Source organism: Pan paniscus, chromosome 15, assembly GCF_029289425.2.
Source record: "Pan paniscus chromosome 15, NHGRI_mPanPan1-v2.0_pri, whole genome shotgun sequence".
Taxonomy (NCBI): Eukaryota; Metazoa; Chordata; class Mammalia; order Primates; family Hominidae; genus Pan; species Pan paniscus.
The window spans coordinates 70,324,088-70,348,787 of NC_073264.2; the positions used below are offsets into that span (position 1 = coordinate 70,324,088).

Consider the following 24,700-nt stretch of genomic DNA (forward strand, 5'->3'; position numbering starts at 1 on the left):
GCTTGAGCTCAGGAGTTCAAGACCAGCCTGGCCAACCTGGCAAAACCCCGTTTCTACCAAAAATATAAAATATTAGCGGGTGTTGGAGCTCAGGAGTTTGAGACCAGCCCAAGCAACCTGGCAAAACCCCGTTTCTACCAAAAATACAAAATATTAGTTGGGGTGCTGTCATGTGCCTGTGGTTGGTCCTAGCTACTTGGGGGGTTGAGGTGGGAGGATCACTTGAACCCAAGAGGTCAAGGGTGCAGTGAGCTGAGATCATGCCACGGCACTCTAGCCTGGGTGACAAAGTGAGGCCCTGTCTCAAAAAAATAAAAATAAAAACAATATCCCCACTCTTTCCTCAAGTCCAAGCCATTCGTGTACTTGTGTGTGCTTCACTTGTTGGTGTTATCTCACTCTTTGCAACTTGTTCATTACGTGTATTTTTCCTTGGCTAAATCATGAATTTTTCTAAGGCAGATTGTGCCTTTCGACTCTTTTTACCCGGGGTCTATCAGTGTCTGACTTATATAATGTGTTGTGTAAAAAGTTTGCTGAATGAATCCCTTGGCTGGAAAAGAAAAAAAAATGCAGTTCACAAAACCTCTTCAAATAAAAATGAATTAATAAAAGCGTATGTTAGGAGATGTTATTTTCTCTGAAAACAAATATTCAGTTTTGTATATAAAATTATGTTTGAGAGGGAAGCATAATCAAGATGCAGATTGGCCTCAATAGATGAAACATTTGGCTGAAACAGACAAGATGAAATTTAGAAGAAGGATTTTTGATTTAAGTACAAAATATAAATTACAAATATATAAAATGGAGAACTTGATTTGGCATCAGTGAATTTTAATTTACTACAAGCTTTATATGACCCAACAATGAGATTCTGTTACTAAAAAATGTATCATTTCATACAGCATTAATATAGGATCCAGCTGCTGGGAAGTAATAGTATCACTGTAGCCTGCATCAGTTAGACCGTGTCTCAAGTTTGTTTGTTTGTTTGTTTGAGACAGGGTCTCACTCCTGTTGCCTAGGCTGGACAGCAGTGATGTGATCACAGCTCACTTCAGTCTTGATTTCCCAGGCTCAGGTGATTCTCCCATCTCAGCCTCCTCAGTAGCTGGGGCTGTAGGTGCATGCCACCATGCCTGGCTAGTTTTTTGTAATTTTTTTTTTTTTTTTTTAAGTAGAGATGGGATTTCACCATGTTGCCCTAGGTAGTCTTGAACTCCTGGGCTCAAGCAGTCCGCCTACCTCAGCCTCCCAAAGTGCTGGGATTACAGGCCTGAGACATCATGCCTGGCTTCAAGTATTGCATATAGACCTGAATGCCACATTTGAAGAGATACATTAACAAACTTGGGACTGTGCAGAAGGCTTTGGCCAGGAGAGTCTATAAACCAGGTCACAGGAAGACTATAAGGGGAGTCTCAGAGCTCTCTTCACCTATTTAACAGGCTTTAAGGAGGGAGTAAACACTTGTCATTGCAGAGGCTGTCAAAAAGGGCAATTTGTAAGTAGGAAGCTTTTATAGATCACAAGGACTTTCAACAAAAACTGCCTCTGAAGGTGATGAACTCGGTTACTGGAAGTATTCAGTCAGAGACTAGGTCATGATCTGTCGGGATTATCACGGAAAGGATTCTTGAATTGGGTGGGAGCTGAACTTGACTCCAAAATTTTAACTCTGATTTTTTGATTTCCTTTAATAGAAGTTCTGTGGTTTTGTAGTAATAGCTAACATTTATAGAATCCTAATGTTCTAGCCAATATACTAGGTGAATTTTATTTATCATTTTACTTAAGCCTCATAGTAATCCTACATCACGGTATTCCTATTTCATAGATGAGGAGACTGTCCTTCCTGTTTCGCAGATGAGGAAACTGAGGCTTAAAGAAGTTTGGCAAATTGGCTAAGTTCCTACAGCTAGTGAGTAACAGAGGCTGGATTTAAGCCTACGCTATTTGATGTTAGGTCTTGTGTTGTCTACCATATACTACATTCCAACACTTTATACATAATCATTTAACTCATTAAAGTGTGATTTATTCCAAGAATATGATTCTGTGTTTTGTCAAGTGGGATTGCCTATCTCTAAAGAGCACCAGTTTAAAAAGAGTGTATTTTTCTAATTACAAATATGTACATATTCGTATAAAATTTGAAAAATAAAAATTGTTCGTAATCCTACTATCATTAGGTAGCCATTGATATTTAGCCAGGCATATGGCTCACACCTATAACCCGAGCACTTTGGGAAGGTGAGGCAGGAGGATCACTTGAGCCTAGGAGTTTGAGACCAGCCTGGGCAATATAGTGAGACCTGCATCTCTACAAGAAATCAAAAAATGTGCTGAGCATGGTGGCATGCACCTGTACCCCCAGCTACTCAGGAGGCTGAAGTGGGAGCCCAGGAGGTTGAGGCTGCAGTGAGCCGTGATTGTGCTACTGCAGTCTAGTCTGGGCAACAGAGTGAGACTCTGTCTTAAAAAAAAAAAGTTTTATGTTCAGTTAATTTATATAAAAAACTTAAGAATGACAGATTGTTTCACTGATGAGATTTAGTGAGGGATCGAAAAGCTTGGATCCCAGAGTAAACTGTTACCACAGTTTGATTTTTTTCTGACTCCCAACCCAGTACTGAACCATACTACCTCTTTATAACATCAAGGCTCGATAAGGTGAAAAACTTTTTTTCATTTCAATAAACAGAATGTTGTAATCTGGTGATTGAATTAGAGACATTTATCATACAAATGTTAACATATAATACCTTGAGCTGAATTTCATTCATTCAGTAAATATTTACTGAGTATCATCAGCTCCGTGCTAGTCACTGGGGAAAATGGTGGTAACAAAGCCAGTTAAGGTTCCTGTTCTCATGGACAGACAATGAATGAACCAACAGTCACACATTAATCATTCAGGCTAACAGGCTGTTTCCAGTTTTTGGCTGTTACAAACAAGTAACTGCTATGAACATTCTTATATGAGTCTTTTTATGAATAGATTTAATTTATCCAGCTTGGGGCTCAGAGAATAGTACCACATCTGACCCCCCTCATACATTCCAAATCTTTATTCCATGAATATTGGAGTTTCTCAGTCCATTCCCCATGTCTCTGCTTTGTTGTGTATTCTTTCTGTTTTAAAATTTTTTTTAGTAAAGATGGGATCTCATTATGTTGCCCAGGTTGGTCTTGAACTCCTGGGCTCAAGTGATCCTCCCACCTCGGCCTCCCAAAGTGTTGAGATTACAGGCGTGAGACACCATGCTTGGCCTCAGTATGTTTTCTCCCTCTTTATCTGTCTGCTACATTCTGGTGACTTCCTCAGATTTTTTTCTTCAATTCATTAACTCTTTCTGTATGTCTGGTCTACATTTTAACCTGTCTATTGAGTATTGAGTTTTTAAAAATTTTTAATAAATATTTTTCATATCTAGAATGTATATATTTTTGTCTTTGTTTTAGTTATTATTTTCATTAATATCTCTGAATATTCTTTAAAGTCCTTTTCAGATCTCAAGTATGGAAATCTTTGTTTGATGGCTCTATGCACTATTTTTATTGGCTTTAGGATTTTGTTTTGTTGTAATTCATTGTGAGACCCCTTCTAGGGACTGATCTTTCATGGTAGTCCTGTATGTGTCCTATGTGGGGTGTGTGTGTGTGTGTGTGTTATGATAGACTCTGCCTGGTTCCAATAGAATTTACCAGTTCTGAACCAGTGTAAATTCAATTTCTTGGCTTAGGGTTCCCTTTTATGAGGATAATGTGAACTTGGGCCTTGTATCTGCTTGAGCCATAGAGAAGTGTAGGCTTGAGGATTTGTCTTTTATTTTTTAATTTATTTTTTATTTTTATCTGAGACATAGTCTCACTCTGTTGCCCAGCTTGGAGTGCAGTGGCGTGATCTTGGCTCACTGCAATCTCCACCTCCCAGGTTCTAGTGATTCTCATGCCTCAGCCTCTCGAGTAGCTGGGATTACAGGCATGCACCATCACACCTGGCTAATTTTTGTGTTTTTAGTAGAGAGACGGGCTTTCACTAAGTTGGCCAGGCTGATTTCAAACTCCTGGGCTCAAGCTGTCTGTCCGCCTTGGCCTCCCAAAGTGCTGGGATTACAGGTGTGAGCCACTGCACCCAGCTGAGGATTTTTCCTCTTTCAAGGGACTCTGTTCATGCCTTTGGCCTGGGGCAGGTGGCTTGCCCAGGCCAAGGTGGGTAAATACTTCTGGTTTGTGGATAGGGTGGCACTCCCCTGGATTCCAGCTGTGTCTTGGGCCTGTGGCCTAGAGTTCTGCCTCTGGGTTGCTGATATACTCCAGTGCTGGGGCTGGCATGAGTTCTGGTCTCTGCCCAGCTTCATCTCCCACCCACTCACTTTTTTTTTTTTTTTTTTTTTGAGACAGGGTCTCACTGTGTCACCCAGGCTAGAGTGCAGTGGGTGCAGTGGCACACCATCACAGCTTCCTGTAGCCTTGACCTCCCCGGCTCAAGCTATCCTCCCACCTCAGGCCCCCCAAGTAGCTGATACTTAAGGCATGTGCCACCACGCCCAGCTAATTTTTTTATATTTTTGGTGTAGATGAGGTTTCACCATGTTGCCCAGGCTGATCTCAAACTCCTAGGCTCAAGCCGTCCACCTGCCTCGGCCTCCCGAAGTGCTGGGATTACAGGCATGAGCCACTGCGCCCAGCCTTCCACCCACTTGGGGTTTCCTCCTTCCTTTCTGGCACCTGATGATTTCTTTCTTTCTTTTGGGGGCTTAACTGTGTTTTACATTTTTATCTTTTCAGTGGTTTCTCCAGCATTTGCATTGTTTAGAGTGGAAAAGGGAAGGACTTTTATGTCTTCTCAGAGTACCTTAATCAGCAGTTTCTCTACACAAGTTATTTAATCTCATTAAGCTTCAGTTTTCTCTTCAATAAAAGCACTGGAGAAAATACATATGAAATTCTTAGCACAGTTTCTGGAATAAAGTAAATGTTTTTAAAACAGCATAACTATTACCACTTTTCATTATTACTCTAATAATTGTTGTGATTCAGTTTTTCTTCTCTAATACATATCTCTATAGGCATGATTATAATCCAGAAGTTATTGTAAATATGAAAATTTTTTTTTTGCCCAGTGCAGTGGCTCACATCTCTAATCACAGCATTTTGGGAGGCTGAGACAGGTGAATCACTTGAGGTCAGGAGTTCAAGACCAGCCTGGCCAACATGGTGAAACCCTGTCTCTACTAAAAATACACAAATTAGCTGGGTATGGTGGCATACCCCTGTAGTCCCAGCTGCTTGGGAGGCTGAGGCAGGAGAATCACTTGAACTCAGGAGGCGGATACTGCAGTGAGCCGAGATCATGCCACTGCATACAGGTCTGGGCGACGGCGAGAGACTCCATCTAATAAAAAAAAAATTTAAAGTTATTGATGAAACTTTTAAAAAGTAATAAAAACCATACACATTCAGTGGGAAACCTTCAGCCATAGAGAAGTGTAGGCAGGGTGCAGCTGATTGCTCTGTCTTTGGGCAATTTAGCTTTTAGGCCAGAGGCCACAGATGGGTAGCCTGGTGTGTGCCTAGGGTGTTTTTGTTTGGCTGGCGCAATATTTTTTAAAACTGTAAGTTTATTGCCAGCATTTTAAAATGGTGACATTTCATGTAAAATTCAGATACCTGACTTATCTTAAACAAGCAAAGTATTTGACCACACTGGGCCTTCTTCCTGCACAGGATCATCAGCTTGTGCTGAATGGTTGCTGCTCCATGTTTTCTCCCTGGCCCTGAGACCAAAGGCCATTTACTTTTTTTTTTTTTTTCTTTTTTGAGACAGAGTCTTACTCTTATCACCCAGGCTGGAGTGCAGTGGCTCAGTTTCGGCTCACTGAAACCTCCACCTCCCAAGTTCCAGCTATTCTCCTGCCTCAGCCTCCCGAGTAGCTGGGATTACAGGTGCCCACCACCACGCCTGGCTAATTTTTGTATTTTTAGTAGAGATGGGGTTTCACCATGTTAGCCAGGCTGGTCCGAACTCCTGACCTCAGGTGATCCACCTGCCTTGGCCTCCCAAAGTCCTGGGATTACAGGCATGAGCCACTGCACCTGGCCAGGCCACTTACTATTTTTTTTTTTTTTTTTTTTTTGAGACGGAGTCTCACTCTGTCACCCAGACTGGAGTGCAGTGGCACGATCTCGGCTCACTGCAAGCTCCGCCTCCCGGGTTCATACCATTCGCCTGCCTCAGCCTCCCAAGTAGCTGGGGCAACAGGCGCCCGCCACCACGCCTGGCTAATTTCTTGTCTTTTTAGTAGAGACGGGGTTTCACTGTGTTAGCTGGGATGGTCTAGATCTCCTGACCTCGTGATCCACCTGCCTCGGCCTCCCAAAGTGCTGGGATTACAGGCATGAGCCACCGCGCCCGGCCCAGGCCACTTACTATTTACTGTTGTACTTTTACTGTTATTTTAATAGTACAGAAATAGTGCTGTATACTCATTTCTTTCTCACATGTAGGAAAACAGAAACTACATGGAGAAAGCCACATGTTACAGAAAAATGAAAAAGGGACCATTTTGTGGCTTGCTTCATTGATTTACATTAACCTGCCTGGCGCTGTGGACACTTCAGTTTGCATCCGCCTTCTATGCATCTTGTATGTCTCTCTAAGTTCTACCTTTTTCTTTTGCTTTTCTGATCCTTTCTCTTTTGTACCCCCGCTGCCTTACCCTACAATAACCGTATCAGTTTCTATGGAGAACTGCTGAGCCTTCTGGAGCAACAGAAAGTGTTGAGTCAAACCTGTTTCCTTCACTCCCTCACTGCCGCACCTTCCAGAGAAGTAAAAAAAGTCTCCCTACAAACTGACTGATGATTACAATTTTTTTTAAACTGAGAAGCAGAAGTTTTCCTTCAACTGTTAGGTGATCAAAGGTTTAAAATACAAAATACTTTGAAGAAGATCCATTAACTAAAAAATTCATTCATTAATCAGCAGTTAGAGGTGAGAGTCTAGCTTATTGTTTTTTTTTTCTTCCTAGATCACACTTCATTGTGTAGATAGCCTGTTGTTTTGGCTGATATGATTTTATATCATTAAGAGAGCCATGGGGAACTGTCAGAGGGCAGGGAGATTTCCTGGGGTGAGGATGGAGATAGAGATGGAATACAGAGATTATAAAGATGAAGAAATTAAACCATTGCTACTATTTCACATGGAAATTTATAGCAGTTGTTTTAGTTTGTGGGCACAGAGATTATAAATGGGGCATTTTTTAGAGGAAAACTTGTTTATGTAAAGGTTTATATTCTGTATATAAATATATTTTTGCCATTTGTTTTGCAGATTGTGGGATTAGTGATATGCTTTTCTAAAGAGTAGAAAAGTCGAAGATGTCTAGACAGAACTTAGTGGCTTTGACAGTGACTACCCTTCTGGGTGTGGCTGTAGGGGGGTTTGTCCTCTGGAAAGGCATCCAGCGCCGCCGAAGGAGTAAAACGAGTCCTGTGACCCAACAGCCACAGCAGAAAGTGCTGGGCAGTAGAGAGCTGCCCCCTCCAGAAGATGATCAGCTGCACTCCAGTGCCCCCAGATCCTCGTGGGAGGAACGGATCCTTAAAGCAAAGGTGGTGACGGTGTCTCAGGAGGCAGAGTGGGATCAAATCGAGCCCTTGCTTAGAAGTGAATTAGAAGATTTTCCAGTACTTGGAATTGACTGTGAGTGGGTAAGTTAAAAAGCAAAAGTTAAAAACAAACAAACAAACAAACAAACCAACTTCTGCTTTTCCAACTGGGACCTTGGACAGTCAAGTAGAAAATAAGGTTAAAGGAAAATGAATTAACTTGTTCTCAACTTGCTTATAAGCAGATTTTAGCAGAAGAAGCTGCTGTTCCTCTCAGGATGGTGGAGTGCTTACAATTATGGATTACAATTATGTCAAACCTATATGAATTCTATTTTCCCCACTTATCATTTTGTGAACTTGGACAAGCTATTTAGCCTCTCTGAGTCTTTGTTTGTTTGGTTGTTTGTAATAGGAACGTCATGGTACTTACCTCCAGTGGCTTTTCTAAGGATTCAAATAGATCACCCCCATAAAGGATTCAGCACAGTGTGAACATATAGTAGTAAGTGTTCATGAAATATTAGCCACTGTTAATATTTGTAGTAGCATTTTCATAAGGATGCCATGGAGAAAATAGCTAAGGAATTCTATTTAAATGGAAATTATTACTTAGGATTTTAAAAGATAACAGTTAACATTTGAAACATCATTTACTCTAAGCCATGTACTATATGTTTTGCTTGCATCATCTAATTTTCACCATATGGGCATAACTTGGAGATATTGCAGGTTCGATGTTAGACCATGGCAATAAAGCAAATCTTGCAATAAAGTGAGTTACATGAGTTTTTTGGTTTCCCAGTGCATATAAAAGTTATGCTTATGCTGAGTGTGGCGGTGGCTCATGACTGTAATCCCAGCACTTTGGTAGGCTAAGGTGGGGAAAATCAGTTGAGGCCAGGAGTTTAATACCAGTCAGCCAGGTCAGCATAGCGAGACTCCATCTCTACAAAAAGAGAAATTAGCCAGGTGTGGTGACAACCATCTGTAGTCCCAGCAACTTGGGAGGCTGAGGCAGGAGGATTGCTTGAGCCCAGGAGGTTGAAGCTGTCGTGAGCTATGAACACACCACTGCACTTCAGCCTGAGTGGCAGAGGGAGATCCTGTCTCGGGGAAAAAAAAAATGTTGTGTTTATAGTATACTATAGTTTATTAAGTATGTAATAACATTATATCTTTAAAAAGTACATTAATTAAATAGTTTATTGCTAAAAATTGCTAATAATTATCTGAGCCTTCAGCAAGTTGTAATCTTTTTGCTGGTGGAGGGTCTTGCCTTGATATTGATGGCTGCTGAGTGATCGGGGTAGTGGTTGCTGAAGATTGGAGTTCCTGTGACAGTTTCTTAAAATAAGACAACAAAGAAGTTTGCCACATTGGTTGACTCTTCCTTTCATGAGAGATTTTTTTCTACTATGTGGTGCTGTTTAATAGCATTTTACCCACAGTAGAACTTCTTTCAAAATTGGAGTCAGTCCTCTGAAACCCTGCCATTGCTTTATCAACTAAGTTTATGCAATATTCTAAATCTTTTGTTGTCATTTCAACAGTGTTCACAGCATCTTTACCAGGAGTAGATTCCATCTCAAGAAACCACTTTCTTTGCTCATCCATAAAAAGCAACTCTTCATCTGTTAAAGTTTTATCATGAGATTGCAGCAGTTTAATAATATCTTCAGGTTCCACCCCTAATGCTATTTCTCTTGCTGTATCCAGGAAATGTAATTAAAAGAGTCCCTAAGCAGAATGGCTCCACAAAATCAGTTCACAGGTTGATAGAAGAGGCTACTAGATGCCAACACTGTGATGACCAAAAAGAGAACACCTGACAGTGTGGGGAAATCTTTGTAGTCACAAAAGCCCTTACACCACAGCTACTGAGGGTGTTTCTTTATATCAGCAATAGTAGTAGTCATTTATACCAATGACCTTGGGCCATCAAGAAAGGATCAGTGATTTTAATCTATTCTGTGTAAAAAGTTACATCATTTTAGAACTATTTACATCAGCAACAATAGAAGAAAATAGGGTTTAAGTGGTAAGCTCTAGCAGATTAGGAAAATTCACCTGTGCCAAGCACCTGGATTATTCCAACTAAACGAAGTATAACTTGAGCAACAACAGGGTAGACTGAAGTGAATAGTAATTGATCTGATAATAATACACTTTAATTACTATAGCAGAGGCATAGAAAAGTTAAAGTGGCAAATAATCTAACCCCACATCATTTTGACTTTTGATGTGTATTAAACTCAGGTTGGATTCCACATTTCCCTTTAGGCATGACTGCATTTTCCTGATTGCTGTCATAAAAAACTCAATGAAAAAGTCATTCATGGCTTCCTTCCTTGTAAAAATAAGATAGAATACATTCAAGAGATGAATAGAAAACAAAAATAGGCTGGGCGCGGTAGCCCACGCCTGTAATCCTAGCACTTTGGGAGGCCGAGGTGGGCAGATCACTTGAGGTCAGGAGTTCGAGACCAGCCTGGCAAGCATGGTGAAATCCCCCCCTCTACTAAAAATACAAAAATTAGCCAGGCGTGGTAGCAGGCGCCTGTAATCCTAGCTACTTGGGAGGCTGAGGCAGGAGAATTGCTTGAGCCCAGGAGGTGGAGGTTGCAGTGAGCCGAGATCACGCCACTGCATTCCAACCTGAGCGACAGAGCAAGTGAGACCCTGTCTCAAAAAAAGAAAAAACGAAGACAAAAATGAAAAATCATCCATTCTTGCTCTATTTATTCCTCCATTCCTGTTTTGCTTTCCTTTTCATTCACTTTTATGTAAATGTTTATTCGATTATTATTTTTGTTCTTCTTTATTGTTTTTTTTTTTAGAGACAGGGTGGTGTCACTCTGTTTCCCAGGCTGGAATGCAGTGGTACTATCATAGTTCACTGAACCTCGAACTCATGGGCTAAAATGATCCTTCTGTCTCAGCCTCCCAAGTAGCTAGGACTACAGGTATGTGCCACCACTGTCACTTGGTTCCAATGGTTCTTGATTTTTTTTTTTGAGACAAGGTCTTACTCTGTCACCCAGGCTGGAGTGCAGTGGTGGGATTTTGGCTCACTTTAGCCTTGACCTCCCTGGGCTCAGATGATTGTCTCACCTCAGCCTCCTGAGTAGCTGGAACTACAGGTGTGCGCCACCACACCTGGCTAATTTTTTTGTATTTTTAGTAGAGACGGGGTTTTGCGGTGTGGTCCAGGCTGGTCTCAAACTCTTGGACTCAAGCAATCCATTCGCCTCAGTCCCACAAAGTGCTGAGATTACAGGCGTGAGCAACCGTGCTGGCCTATGTTATTGTTTTATAGTCAATATTTGTTTAGATTTACCAAAGTGTTTACCTTCCTGTATTCTTCTTCTTCTTTTCTTTTTTTTTTTTTTTTTTTTTGTAGATGGGGTCTTGCTCTTTTGCCCAGGCTGGAATGCAGTTGTGCGATCACAGCTAACTGCAGCCTTAACCTCCCAGGCCCAAGTAATCCTCCCTCCTCCTGAGTAGCTGGGATTACAGGTGTGAGCCACCACATGCCATCTCTTTTTCACAGAGACAGGATTTTGCTGTGTTGCCCAGGCTGGTCCCAAACTCCTAGGCTCAAGTGATCCTCCTGCCTTGGCCTCCCAAAGTGTGCTGGGGTTACAGGTGTGTGAGCTACCATGCTGGGCCCTTTTTTTTTTTTTTTAAGAGATGAGGTCTTGCTTTGTTGTGCAGTTGTGTGAGCATGGCTCACTGCAGCCTCAAACTCCTGGGCTCAAGTGATCCTCCTGCCTCAGCCTCCTGAGTAACTGGGACTACAGGCATGTGCCACTGCACCTGGATAATTTTTTTTTTTTTTTTTTTGTAGAAATGGGGTCTTGTTGTGTTGCCCTGGCTGGTCTTCAACTCCTGGCCTCAAGTGATCCTCTCACTTGGTCCTCCTACAAGCATAAGCCACTGCATCCAGCTGTATTTACCTTTTTTTTTGTTTTTTGTTTTGTTTTGTTTTTTTTTGAGACAGAGTCTCGCTCTGTCACCAAGGCTGGAGTACATTAGCGCAGTCTTGACTCACTGCAACCTTTGCCTCCCGGGTTCAAGTGATTCTCCTGCCTCAGCCTCCTGAGTAGCTGGGAGTACAGGCGTGTGCCACAATGCCCGTCTAATTTTTTCTATTTTTAGTAGAGACAGGGTTTCACTGTGTTAGCCAGGGTGGTCTCGATCTCCTGACCTTGTATTTACCTTTTTCTTTGCTTACTTTTTCTTATATCTCTGACCGTCTTTTGGGGATCATTTTCCTTAAAATCGTTCTTTAACAGTTTAGGGCCCATTGATAATAAACTTCATCATTTTGAAAATGTCTGTATTTTGATTTTAATCTTAAAGAGATTTTCTCTGGGTGTAAAGTTCTGGTTTGGCAGTTTATCATTTTCAGGATAGTATTCCATTGCCTTCTGGCTTCCATTATTGCTGTTGAAGATAACTGTCAGTCTATACCTTGATTCTTTGTAAGTAATGTAATTTTTTCATATCTCTTCTTAAGATCTTCTCTTTGAGTTTATGGTTCTGAAGGTTCACTAGGATGAGTCTAGGTGTTTTATTTCTAGCTTGGGATTCAGAAAAATATCTGGATAATAGGATTGATGTTTTATCAATTTAAAATTTCTCTTTAAAGATTGTCTTTATCCTTTCTTCTTTCTTGCTGGAATTTAATATTTAACATATCTTAGTCTCTCTAGATTCATTATATACGATTTATTCTGGTCTCTTTTACAATTCCCTTTTTCTTTATTTGGCTTTGTCTAATCTGTTTAACCTGCCCCTGAGTCTTTTTTTAGACTTTTTTATTGTGAAATATAACACATCAAGAAAAGTGCCTGGAACAAAAATAAACACTGAATGATTTATGTAAAGAGAACAGCTCAGCTGTGTAACTAGAAACTAGGTCAAGAAACGTAAGATTGCTAGGACTCCAGGAGCTCCTGTTGTGCCCACTTGAAATCATTGTCCCCCTCACTGCCCTCTGAGGGTTACCATTATCCTGTCTCAAGAAAGTCTATTTACTTTCTTGTTTTCTTTATACTTTTACTGCTTAGGCATGCCTCCCTCATCACTGTAGTTTAATTTTACCTGTTTTTTAAATTTAGTATAAATGAATCATCGAGTATGTGCTCTTTTTTGTCTTGCTTCTTTTTCCAAACATTGTGAGATTTACCTGTGTTGGGTGTGACTATGATTTGTTGCCATATAGTGTTCCATGGTATAAATATACCATGACTTATTTTTCCATTCTATTACTGATGGACATTTATATATATATATAAAACACAGTATAGGCCGGGCGTGGTGGCTAACACCTGTAATCCCAGCACTTTGGGAGGCCGAGGTGGGTGGATCACCTGAACCTGAGGTCAGGAGTTCAAGACCAGCCTGGCCAACATGGTGAAACCCCGTCTCTACTAAAAATACAAAAATTAGCCAGGTGTGGTGATGCATACAGTTATAATCCCAGTTACTTGGGAGGCTGAGGCAGAAGAATTGCTGGAACCCAGGAGGCAGAGGTTGCAGTGAGCTGAGAGTGTGCCACTGCACTCCAGCCTGGGTGACACAGCGAGACTCCATCTCAAAAATATATGTGTGTGTGTGTGTGTGTGTGTGTGTGTGTGTGTGTGTAATACAATATATCATTTACATTTGGGGGCTCTTGCAAAGAATGGTGCAATTGAACATTTACACTCATTATTGGGCATATGTGTCTATGAGTGGAGTTCTGGGTCAAGGAGTTTGTGTGTGTGCACATGCACGCACAACTTTAACTTTTATAGATGATGCCAAACTGTTTACCAAGATCTTTTTATGAATTTACCTTCCCATCCGTAGCATATGACTGATTCCATTGTTTCTAGCTGTTTTCAGAAGTGATTACACTAATTTAACCTCCCTATATATGAAAATTGCCTTTGTTTTACATCCTTGTCCACATTTGGTACTGTCATATTTTAAAATTTTATCCATTCTGTTGGGCTTGTAGTAATAGTTCACTATTATTTTAATTTGCATATTCCAGATTACTAATGAAATTGAACATCTTTTTGTATTTTATTGGTCATTTAGATATCCTCTTTTATGCAGTGTCCATTCAAGTCTCTTGCCTCATTTTCTTTTTTTTTTTTTTTGCCTCATTTTCTATCGAGTTGTCTTTATAGAAGTTCTTTACATATTCTGCATATGAACCCTCCGGGAGTTAAATTTGTGTTGTAAATGTTTTCTCCCATTCTGTGAATTGCCTTTACATTCTTTTAATGTTTAATTTTGATAAACAGAAGATCTGTGTAGTACAGTTGATCAAGTCTTTCCCTATACACAGTCATGAACATATTCTCCCAATGTCATTTTCTTGGAGTTTTATGGTTTTAACCTTGGCGATTCAGATTTACAATCCACCTGAAATTGATTTTTTAGGTGTGTTTGTATATGATGTGTGGTAGGGTTAAGTTTAATTTTTTCTCCTAAAGGGATAGTCAATCTGCCTAGAATCACAGATTGAATAGATAAACCTTTCCTGATTGCTCTGCAATGCCACTTTATCACAAAACAAGTGTCTGTATGTGTCTAGATCTGTTTTTGTCTCCTTGATTGTCTATTTTTCTATTGTTGCACCAATTATTATATACTTTCTTATTTACCATTGCTTTAAAATAACTCTGGATATCTGGGGCAGCAAGACCTGCCATCTTGTTCTTTTTCCACAATATCTTGGATAATCTTGATACTCTACATTTTCTTTTTTGTGATGGAGTCTCACTCTGTCACTCAGACTGGGGTGCAGTGGCATGATCTCGGCTCACTGCAGCCTCCACCTCCTGGGTTCAAGCCATTCTCCTGCCTCAGCCACCCGAGTAGCTGGGACAATAGGTGCCTGCTACCACACCTGGCTTACATTTTCTTATATGTTTTAGAATCAATTTTCAGGTCCTATAAAATTTTCTTGAAATTTTGATTGAGATTGTATTGTATAGATCAGTTTGTAGGGAACTGACTTCTTTATATTATTGAAGGGTTTTAAAAAATTGACATGAAATTGTATATATTATGTATAATGTTTTATGCATATATACATTGTGGGATAATTAAATCTAGCTAATTAACAAGTGCATTACTTCACATAGTTATCATTTTTAATGATGAGAACACTTAACATACACTATCTTTGCATTTTAGTAATACAATATATCATCATTAACTATAATCACCATGCTGTACACTAGATGTCTTGAACTCATCCCTCCTATGTAACTGTAATTATATATTCTTTGATCAACATTTTCTCATCCTCCTCTCCTCCCAACCATCCTGGCCTGTGGTAAACACTATTCAACTCTCTACTTCTATGAGATCAACTCTTTTATTTTTTATTTTTATTTTTTAGAGACATGTTCTCGCTCTGTTACCCAGGCTAGAGTGCAGTGGCGTGATCATAACTCACTACAGCCTTGAGGTCCTAGGCTCAATCAGTCCTCCTGCCTTACCCTCCCAAGTAGCTAGGACTATAGGCACACACTACCACAACTGGCTAATTTTTATTTTTATTTTTTAGAGATGAAGTCTCACTGTGATTCTTAGGCTGGTCTTGAATTTCTGGCCTCAAGTGATCCTTCCACCTCAGCCTCCCGAGTAGCTGGGATTATGGGAGGGAGCTACTATGCCCACCAAGGTCAACTTTTTTAGATTCCACATATGAGTGGGCTCATGCAGTATTTATCTTTCTGTGCCTGGCTTATTTCATTTAACATAATGTCTTGCAGGTTTAGCCATGTTGTCACAAATGACAAGATTTCATTATTTTTTATGGACAAATAATATTCCATTTTGGAGGGAGAGATTTATATATCACATTTTCTTTTTTTTATTATACTTTAAGTTATAGGGTACATGTACACAACATGCAGGTTTGTTACATATGTATACTTGTGCCATGTTGGTGTGCTGCACCCATTAACTCGTCAATTACATTAGGTATATCTCCTAATGCTATCCCTTCCCCCTCCCCCCACTCCATGACAGGCCCCAGTGTGTGATGTCCCCCTTCCTGTGACCAAGTGTTCTCATTGTTCAATTCCCACCTATGAGTGAGAACATACGGTGTTTGGTTTTTTGTCCTTGCGATAGTTTGCTGAGAATGATGGTTTCCAACTTCATCTATGTCCCTACAAAGGACATGAACTCATCCTTTTTTATGGCTGCATAGTATTCCATGGTGTATATGTGCCACATTTTCTTAATCCAGTCTATCATTGATGGACATTTGGTTCCAAGTCTTTGCTGTTGTGAATAGTGCCACAATTAACATACGTGTGCATGTGTCTTTATAGCAGCATGATTTATAATCCTTTGGGTATATACCCAGTAATGGGATGGCTGGGTCAAATGGTATTTCTAATTCTGGATCCTTGAGGAATCGCCACACTGTCTTCTACAATGGTTGAACTAGTTTACAGTCCCACCAACAGTGTAAAAGTGTTCCTGTTTCTCCACATCCTCTCCAGCACCTGTTGTTTCCTGACTTTTTAATGATCGCCATTCTAACTGGTGTGAGATGGTATCTCATTGTGGTTTTGATTTGCATTTCTCTGATGGCCAGTGATGATGAGCATTTTTTCATGTGTCTTTTGGCTGCATAAATGTCTTCTTTTGAGTAGTGTCTGTTCATATCCTTTGCCCACTTTTTGATGGGGTTTTTTTCTTGTAAATTTGTTTGAGTTCTTTGTTGATTCTGGATATTAGCCCTTTATCAGATGAGTAGATTGCAAAAATTTTCTCCCATTCTGTAGGTTGCCTGTTCACTCTGATGGTAGTTTCTTTTGCTGTGCAGAAGCTCTTTAGTTTAATTAGATCCCATTTGTCAATTTTGTCTTTGTTGCCATTGCTTTTGGTGTTTTAGACATGAAGTCCTTGCCCACGCCTATGTCCTGAATGGTATTGCCTAGGTTTTCTTCTAGGGTTTTTATGGTTTTAGGTCTAACATTTAAGTCTTTAATCCATCTTGAATTAATTTTTGTATAAGGTGTAAGGAAGGGATCCAGTTTCAGCTTTCTAGATATGCTAGCCAGTTTTCCCAGCACCATTTATTAAATAGGGAATCCTTTCCCCATTTCTTCTTTTTTTCAGGTTTGTCAAAGAGCAGATGGTTGTAGATGTGTGGTATTATTTTTGAGCGCTCTGTTCCGTTCCAGTGGTCTATATCTCTGTTTTGGTACCAGTACCATGCTGCTTTGGTTACTGTAGCCTTGTAGTATAGTTTGAAGTCAGGTAGCATGATATCTCCAGCTTTGTTCTTTTGGCTTAGGATTGTCTTGGCAATGCAGGCTGTTTTTTGGTTCCATATGAACTTTAAAGTAGTTTTTTCCAATTCTGTGAAGAAAGTCATTGGTAGCTTGATAGGGATGGCATTGAATCTATAAATTACCTTGGGCAGTATGGCCATTTTCACGATATTGATTCTTCCTATCCATGAGCATGGAATATTCTTCCATTTGTTTGTGTCCTGTTTTATTTCATTGAGCAGTGGTTTGTAGTTCTCCTTGAAGAGGTCCTTCACATCCCTTGTAAGTTGGATTCCTAGGTATTTTATTCTCTTTGAAGCAATTGTGAATGGGAGTTCACTCATGATTTGGCTCTCTGTTTGTCTGTTATTGGTGTATAAAAATGCTTTGATTTTTGCACATTGATTTTATATCCTGAGTCACATTTTCTTTATCCATTCGTCTGTTGATGAACACTTAGGTTGATTCTATATCTTGGCTATTATGAATGGTGCTGCAGTAAACATGGGTGTGCAGCTATCTCTTTGACATACTAATTTTATTTCACTTGGGTATATATCCAGTAGTGGAATTGTTAGACCACAATATTGAGTTTTTGAATCTAAGTGTTTGTTTAGACCTTTAGTTTCTTTTAATAATGTATTTATAGTTTTCTGTGATTTTTAAATTTAAGTATAAATGGAGATTTTAAACATTTTTCTGTTTCTGGTACATGGAAAAATGCAACTGAGTTTTACATATTTCTCTTGTATTAAGGAATCTTTCTAAACTCACTTGTTCTAATTACTTGTAGATTCTTTTGGATTTCTACATAGACTATTATCTTTGAAAATGACCATTTTATATCTTTCCCGTCCTTGTCATTTTTTCTTTCTTTTCTTGCCTTGGTGTACCTGGCTAGGATCACAGTACAGTGTTCAGTAGATGTGGTGATAGTGGACATCCTTGACTTATGCCCTATCTCAAAATGACAGCTTTTAACATTTCACCTTGAAGTATAATATCTGCAGTAGGTTTGTAGATCCCTTTATCAGATTAAATCTGTTCATTTCTATTCTTGGTTTGCTAAGAGTTTTTTTTTTTAAATCATGAATGGTTGGTGAATTTAATCAAATGTTTTCTGCATTTGTTGAGATAATTATATATCTTCTCTCTTTATTCTGTTATTGTGTTGAAATACATTGATTTTTGAATTCCTGGGATAAATGCCCTCCTCCTGTCTGGCTCCTGCACCTGGGCAACTCTTGCTCCTGTTTGAATGCCAGTCTCAGACACCATCTCTCTCAGCAAGTGTTTTGTCTCTTTTTTTTTTTTTTTTTTTTTTTTTTTTTGAGACAGGGTCTCGCTCTGTCACCCAGGCTGGAGTACAGTGGCATGATCTTGGCTCACTTCAAGCTCCGCCTCCCGGGTTCACGCCATACTCCTGCCTCAGCCTCCCAAGTAGCTGGGACTACAGGCGCCCGCCACCATGCCCGGCTAATTTTTTGTATTTTTAGTAGAGACGGGGTTTCACTGTGGTCTCGATCTCCTGACCTCGTGATCCGCCCACCTCGGCCTCCCAAAGTGCTGGGATTACAAGTGTGAGCCACCGTGCTGGGCCTTTTTTTTTTTTTTTAAAGAGACAGAGTTGGGCCGGGTGCAGTGGCTCACTCCGGTAATCCCAGCACTTTGGGAGGCCGAGGTGGGCGGATCACGAAGTCAGGAGATCGAGACCACAGTGAAACCCCGTCTCTTCTAAAAATACAAAAATTAGCCGGGCTTGGTTGTGGGTGCCTGTAATCCCAGCTACTGGGAAGGCTGAGGCAGGAGAATCGCTTGAAACCGGAAGGCAGAGGTTGCAGTGAGCCAAGATTGTGCCACTGCACTCCAGCCTGGTCAACAAGAGTGAAACTCTTTCTAAGTCAATCAATCAATAAGAGATAGAGTTGTCCTTTTGCCCAGGTTGGAGTGCAGTGTCTCAGTCATAGCTCACTGCAGCCTCAAATTCCTGGGCTCAAGCAATCCTCCCACCTCAGCCTCCCAGGTAGCTGGGACTACAGGTGCATACCACCATGCCTGGCTAATCTTTTAATTTTTTTGTGGAGATGGGAGTCTTGCCATGTTGTCCAGGCTGGTGTCAAACTCCTGAGCTCAAGCAGTCCTTCTGCCTCAGCCTCCCAAAGTGCTGGGATTACAGGTGTGAGCCACTGTGCTTGGCCGTTGTCAGGCTTTGATTTAAAAAAGTTATGCTAGCTTCATACAACAGGTTAGGGGTGTTTCCTATTTTTATGTTCTCTGGAAGAGTTTGTATAAGATTGTCATTCTTTTTTACTTAAAATGTTTAGTTAGAATCTACTGGTGAAGCCATCTGGAGTTCTCTTTTAAGGGAAGTTTTTGAATTATGGATACAATTTCTTGAATAGTTACAGAGCTATTAATATTTTCTATTTCTTAATGTCTCAGTTTTGATAAGTTATATATTTCATTTATCATCTAAATATGTTATCTTTAAAATTTTTTAATTATTGGCATAAACCAAGCATAGTGGCTCATGCCTGTAATCCCACCACTGTGGGAGGCTGAGGCGGGAGGAACACACTTCAGGCAAGGAGTATGAGACCAGCCTGGTCAACACAATGAGAATCTGTCTTTACAAAAAAATTAAAAAATTAGCCTGGCATGGTGGTGTGAGTCTTTAGTCCCAGATACTCAGGAGGCTAAGGTGGTAGGATGGCTTGGGCCCAGGAGTTAAAGGCTGCAGTGAGCTATGATCATGCCACTGCACTACAGCCTGGGCAGCAAAGCGAGACCCTGTCTCCCCCTCCAAAAAAAATTATTGGCTGGCTGGGTGAGGTGGCTCATGCCTATAATCCCAGCACTTTGGGAGGCCAAGGCAGGTGGATCACAAGGTCAGGAGTTCGAGACCAGCCTGGCCAACATGGTGAAACCCTGTCTCTACTAAAAAAAAAAAAAAAAAAAAAATTAGCCAGGCGTGATGGTGCGCACCTGTAATCCCAGCTACTCGGGAGGCTGAGGCAGGAGAATCGCTTGAACCTGGGAGGTGGAGGTTGCAGTGAGCCAAGATCGTGCCACTGCACTCCACCTAGGCGATAGGGTGAGATTCTATCTCAAAAAAAAAAAATTATTGGCATATATTTGTTTATGATATCCTCTGAAAATTTTTACCCCATTTGGTAGATAACTAGGAATGTCTCCTTTTTCATTCCTGACTTTGCTTCCTTGTGCTTCTTTTTTCGTCATAATTCCTTCCATGGGTTTATTAATTTTATTAGTCTTTTCAAATAACCAACTTTTTGCTTTGTTGATCTTCTTTTTATTTGTGTTTGATTTCTACTCTTATTTCTATTGTTTCTTTCCTTCTGTTCTCTTGGGTATAATTTCTTATTCTTCATTATTCTTCAACCAACTTTAATCTGACATCTTTCCATATTACTCCACTGAAACTGGTCAAGTTGATGGCTTTCTTGTTTTCTAGTCCAGTGGACACTTATTTGGACTCGTTATTCTTGCTCTCAAAAGCATCACACTCACATTCTTCTATCTCCTATCTTATTATCCTTTCTACTTTTTCCTTTTCTGATTCCTGTTTTACCTGATATCTAAATATTGAAATGGGTCAGGCTTGGTCTCTTCTGTATCCACCCCAGATATTGCAAACTGAGATGCCTACAAGAGTCAAGCACGTTCTGTAAATGAATGATATAGAGTGATTGTTTGCTTTTTTTAATACATAGGAATGTTCTTAAATTCATAAGGAAATGTATTACCTTTCATTTTTTCTTTAAACATAAGGCCTCTAGGGTCTATCTTTCATTTTTGTAGTTTTACTAGCAACATGGATCCTGAGAAATATTTCTTTGTATTAGAAAAATAGTGGTGTACAAATATGATGGTAAGTGAAGACAACATTTGGCTTCAGTTGAAAAGACATATGGTGAATTAGAGAATTCATGCCTCATATAAATGAAAAAGCTGCCATATAGTTCAAACCAACTGTTACTGGATTGCCCAGTTCTTTAAAAAGGAACTTGGAGTATGGATTCTTTAAAATGTGAACTCTACTAATTTAAAAATTCTGGCGTAAGTTTTTAAATACGTGGAGACCAAAAATAATATTATAATAAAAGCATGTCTGTGAGTCAACAGATGGATCCGTGGGCCACTAATTTATGTCTTCTAATTTCCATTCTTTTCCTGTATTCCCATCTAATTGTATGGCTTTAAATACCATTGATATGGTGATTACTCTCAAATTCAGAATGCCAGCCTTTCATATTCACCTGCCTACTTGACATCTCTCCTTGAATGTCTAATAGTCATCTCAAACTTAACATGTTCCTAACAGAATTCATTCTTGATTTTTCTTCCCAAACTTGTTATCCCTAGTCTTCCCCACCTTTAAGATTAAAATCAGTGAGACATTCTTCTCTCAGAGGGTTGTCCAACAGGATGGTGATATGATTGAAAGGCAGAAATAAACAGACAGTATATGTTAAATTTCTTTAATGGCAAAATATATGCAAATCCGAAGAAGTGGTTATACAAAGCAGGAAATAACAGCATGCTATCACAAAGAGGTATAGGTTTCTTTGAGTTACCTATAATGAGGTATAACTGTGGATAAATCACCTGTACAAAATGAATATTCTGCCATGTTTTAGGAGCTATTATTGCCCTTCTCCTGAGGCAGGTGGAGACATTAAATACCTTTTTGATCCCCTGACTCCTGCCTGGTCCTTTCTGGAGACTCTGGCTACATATTTCCTTGCATAACAGGTACAAATAATTGGTGCAATAAAGGCTGAGCAAGGTGATTTTCCCAAAACCATCATCCTGTAGACCCAGTGTATTAGTCCATTCTTGCCCTGCTATAAAGAAATAGCTGAGACTGGGTAATTTATAAAGAAAAGGAGTTTAATTGGCTATGCAGGAAGCATGGCCACATCTGCTTCTGGTGAGGCCTCCAGGAGCTTTTACTCATGGTGGAAGGCAAAGCGGGAACAGGCATCTTACATGGCAGGAGCAGCACCAAGACGGCGGGGAGGTGCCACACACTTTTTTTTTTTTTGAGACGGGGTTTTACTCTGTCACCTAGGTTGGAGTGCAGTGGCGCAGTCTTGGCTCACTGCACTCTCCACCTCCCAGGCTCAAGTGATCCTCCCACCTCGGCCTCTGGAGTAGCTGGGACTACAGGTGCACACCACCATACCCATCCCCATGTTGCCCAGGCTGGTATCAAACTCCTGGACTTAAGCGATCCTCCCACCTTGGCCTCCCAAAGTGCTGGGATTACAGGTATGAGCCACCATACTCAGCCACCACACATTTTTAAACAACCATATCTTGTGAGAACTCACTCAGTATACAGTAACAAGGGGGAAGGGTGCTAAACCATGTATAAGAACTCCATCTCATGATCCAGTCATCTCCCACCAGGCTCTACCTCCAACATTGGGGATTAGAATTCAACATGAGATTTGGGTGGGGACACAGATCCAAACTATATCACACCCCTACTACCTCCTGAGTCCAAGCTTCAAGTATCTCTCACCTGGACTATTGCAAATCTTCCCTTGACTGGCCTCCCTGCTTTGACTCTTGCGCATGTACAATCCTTTCTCCATACAGTCACCAAAATATTTTTTTTAAATGCAAATTAGATTGTGTCAGTCCTCTGCCCAAAACCCTTCCATTGCTTAGAGTAAAATGCAGATGGCCAGGTGCAGTGGCTCATGCCTGTAATCCAAGCATGTTGGGAGGCCGAGGCAGGTGGATCATGATGTCAAGAGATCGAGACCATCCTGGCCAACATGGTGAAACCCTGTCTCTACTAAAAATACAAAAATTAGCTGGGTGTGGTAGCGGGCACCTGAAGTCCCAGCTACTCAGGAGGCTGAGGCAGGAGAATCACTTGAACCCGGGAGGCGGAGGTTGCAGTGAGCCGAGATCACACCACTGCACTCCAGCCTGGCAACAGAGACTCTGTCTCAAAAAAAAAGAATAAAACGCAGATGTCTCAATTACCTACATGCTCTTAAGGTCTTACTTGCTGTAGCTTCTTTCAGCATCTCTGATTTTGTCTCCTCCTACTCTCTTTTCATCCTACTCTTATCGGCGTCTAGCCACATTGGGCCTTAGTTCTGTTGCCTGAACAGGGTAAACTCATTCCTATCTCAAAACCCTGGTCTAAATTTAACTGATACATAAACTCCACAGACTAGGGGTGCTCATTAGTTAACCTGTTCCAGCCCAGAAGATGGTCCCATGTCATTCTTTACTCTCTGTAGCCTTCATGAAGTCATTTAAAGAATCACAGGCCATTCCAGAAACTATTTTTTATGAATACTGTTTTGTTGGTTTTTTTCTTTTAAGAATACTGAAGCCAAAATGGATTATCCCCTGGCTCATGGAAGGAGGACTCTAACCCATTGTTCTCTAAATGAATCACTGAAACAGCAGAGTGTTAGAAATTGTATCTGTAATGATTGTTGTTATTGTTCAGTTAAACTTTGTACTTTTGTGTATATATAACACATTAATACAGTATTTGCGTAATTTATAAATATATATAGTATATGTCTCAAACATTTTCATATATGTTGACTAATTTTAAAAACCCTAGATTAAATAATGCTAATAAGACCACTGGTTTAAATAATGCTAATGAAATTAAAACGTGTCACTTTTTAATAATGTTGATAAGCCAAGGGTTTCTTGTTTCCCATGAGTAGTGATGTCAGGGCAAAAAGACATTAGAAAGCAAAAAGGGGGAAATATGAGAAATAGAGACTAGATATCTTATTCTTTAAGCTAAATTGACTCTCCTAGAAACATTATTCTTCCAATTATATATTCAATATAAGTTATGTACCTAGTGGAATCATAAACATTTGGATTCCTAGTGAGAAAACTTTGATTATAGTATATTGGATCTTAAGCACAATCCAGAAACATTAAAGACAACTCAATTTACCTATCTGTCTATTTATCTAGTTATTTATTTAATGTATTTTATCTTTTCTTTTTACTCACCACTGTATTAACAAGGAAATTAATGTATGGTAGACAATGAGACCTGACTGTAAAGAGGTACAAATATTGAACCTTAGGAATTTGTAGTGAGTTTTATGTCAAATTAGCAGTACTAGCTATTAGAAGTAGAGATTTATAGCTTTTTCTTGGAGAAAGCTGATATCACAGAGGGAAAGAACTACTCATTAATTTTTTAAAAAGTGATTTGGTCACATCCGGATGAATTATTAGAGAACTGGAACCCCAGTAGTCGTGTTTCTCACAGGTCTTTGTAACCTTGGCTGAGCCTCAAGAAATAGACAATGAGATCAAACTGGCACGCTTTCGTGTGAGGATACGAAAATAGCTCTCATTGATAAAGCAGTGCCTAAGAAGGAAGCGTAAGTCTTTTGTGAGTTAGATCATGGTTTTACTCCGCCTTAGAAAAGAAGTTGAGGGCTAGAGGGCCGGGCATGGTATCTCACGCCTGTAATCACAGCACTTTGGGAGGCTGAGGTGGGCGGATCATTTGAGGTCAGGAGTTTGAGACCAGCCTGGCCAACATGGTGAAACCCTGTCTCTACTAAAAATACAAAAATTAGCTGGGTGTGGTGGCAGGCACCTATAATCCCAGCTACTCGGGAGGCTGAGGCAGGAGAATCGCTTGAACCCGGGAGGGAGAGGTTGCAGTGAGCTGAGATTGCGCTACTGTACTCCAGCCTAGGCAACAGAGCGAGACTTGGAAAAAAAGTTGAGGGCCAGAA

General features: G+C 40.2%; 1 protein-coding gene across 9 annotated transcripts in view; it reads left to right on the forward strand.

The window, feature by feature from the left end:
- The window catches only part of EXD2 (exonuclease 3'-5' domain containing 2), a 52,996-nt gene that overhangs the window by 11,047 nt on the left and 17,249 nt on the right, over positions 1-24,700 (forward strand). For 3 of the 9 annotated variants that reach the window (XM_003824090.6, XM_003824092.6, XM_055097734.1), the window contains exons 2-3: positions 1,841-1,924; positions 7,346-7,725. The exons of 1 other annotated variant lie outside the window; for it this stretch is intronic. In XM_003824090.6, the coding sequence (XP_003824138.1) occupies positions 7,393-7,725 (333 nt within the window). In that variant the 5' untranslated portion in view covers positions 1,841-1,924; positions 7,346-7,392. Of the gene's footprint in view, positions 1-1,840; positions 1,925-6,747; positions 7,004-7,345; positions 7,726-24,700 lie in introns of all 9 variants that reach the window. 5 more of the 9 variants (XM_008977808.4, XM_014347634.4, XM_003824091.6 and 2 more) reach the window with 3 other exon arrangements.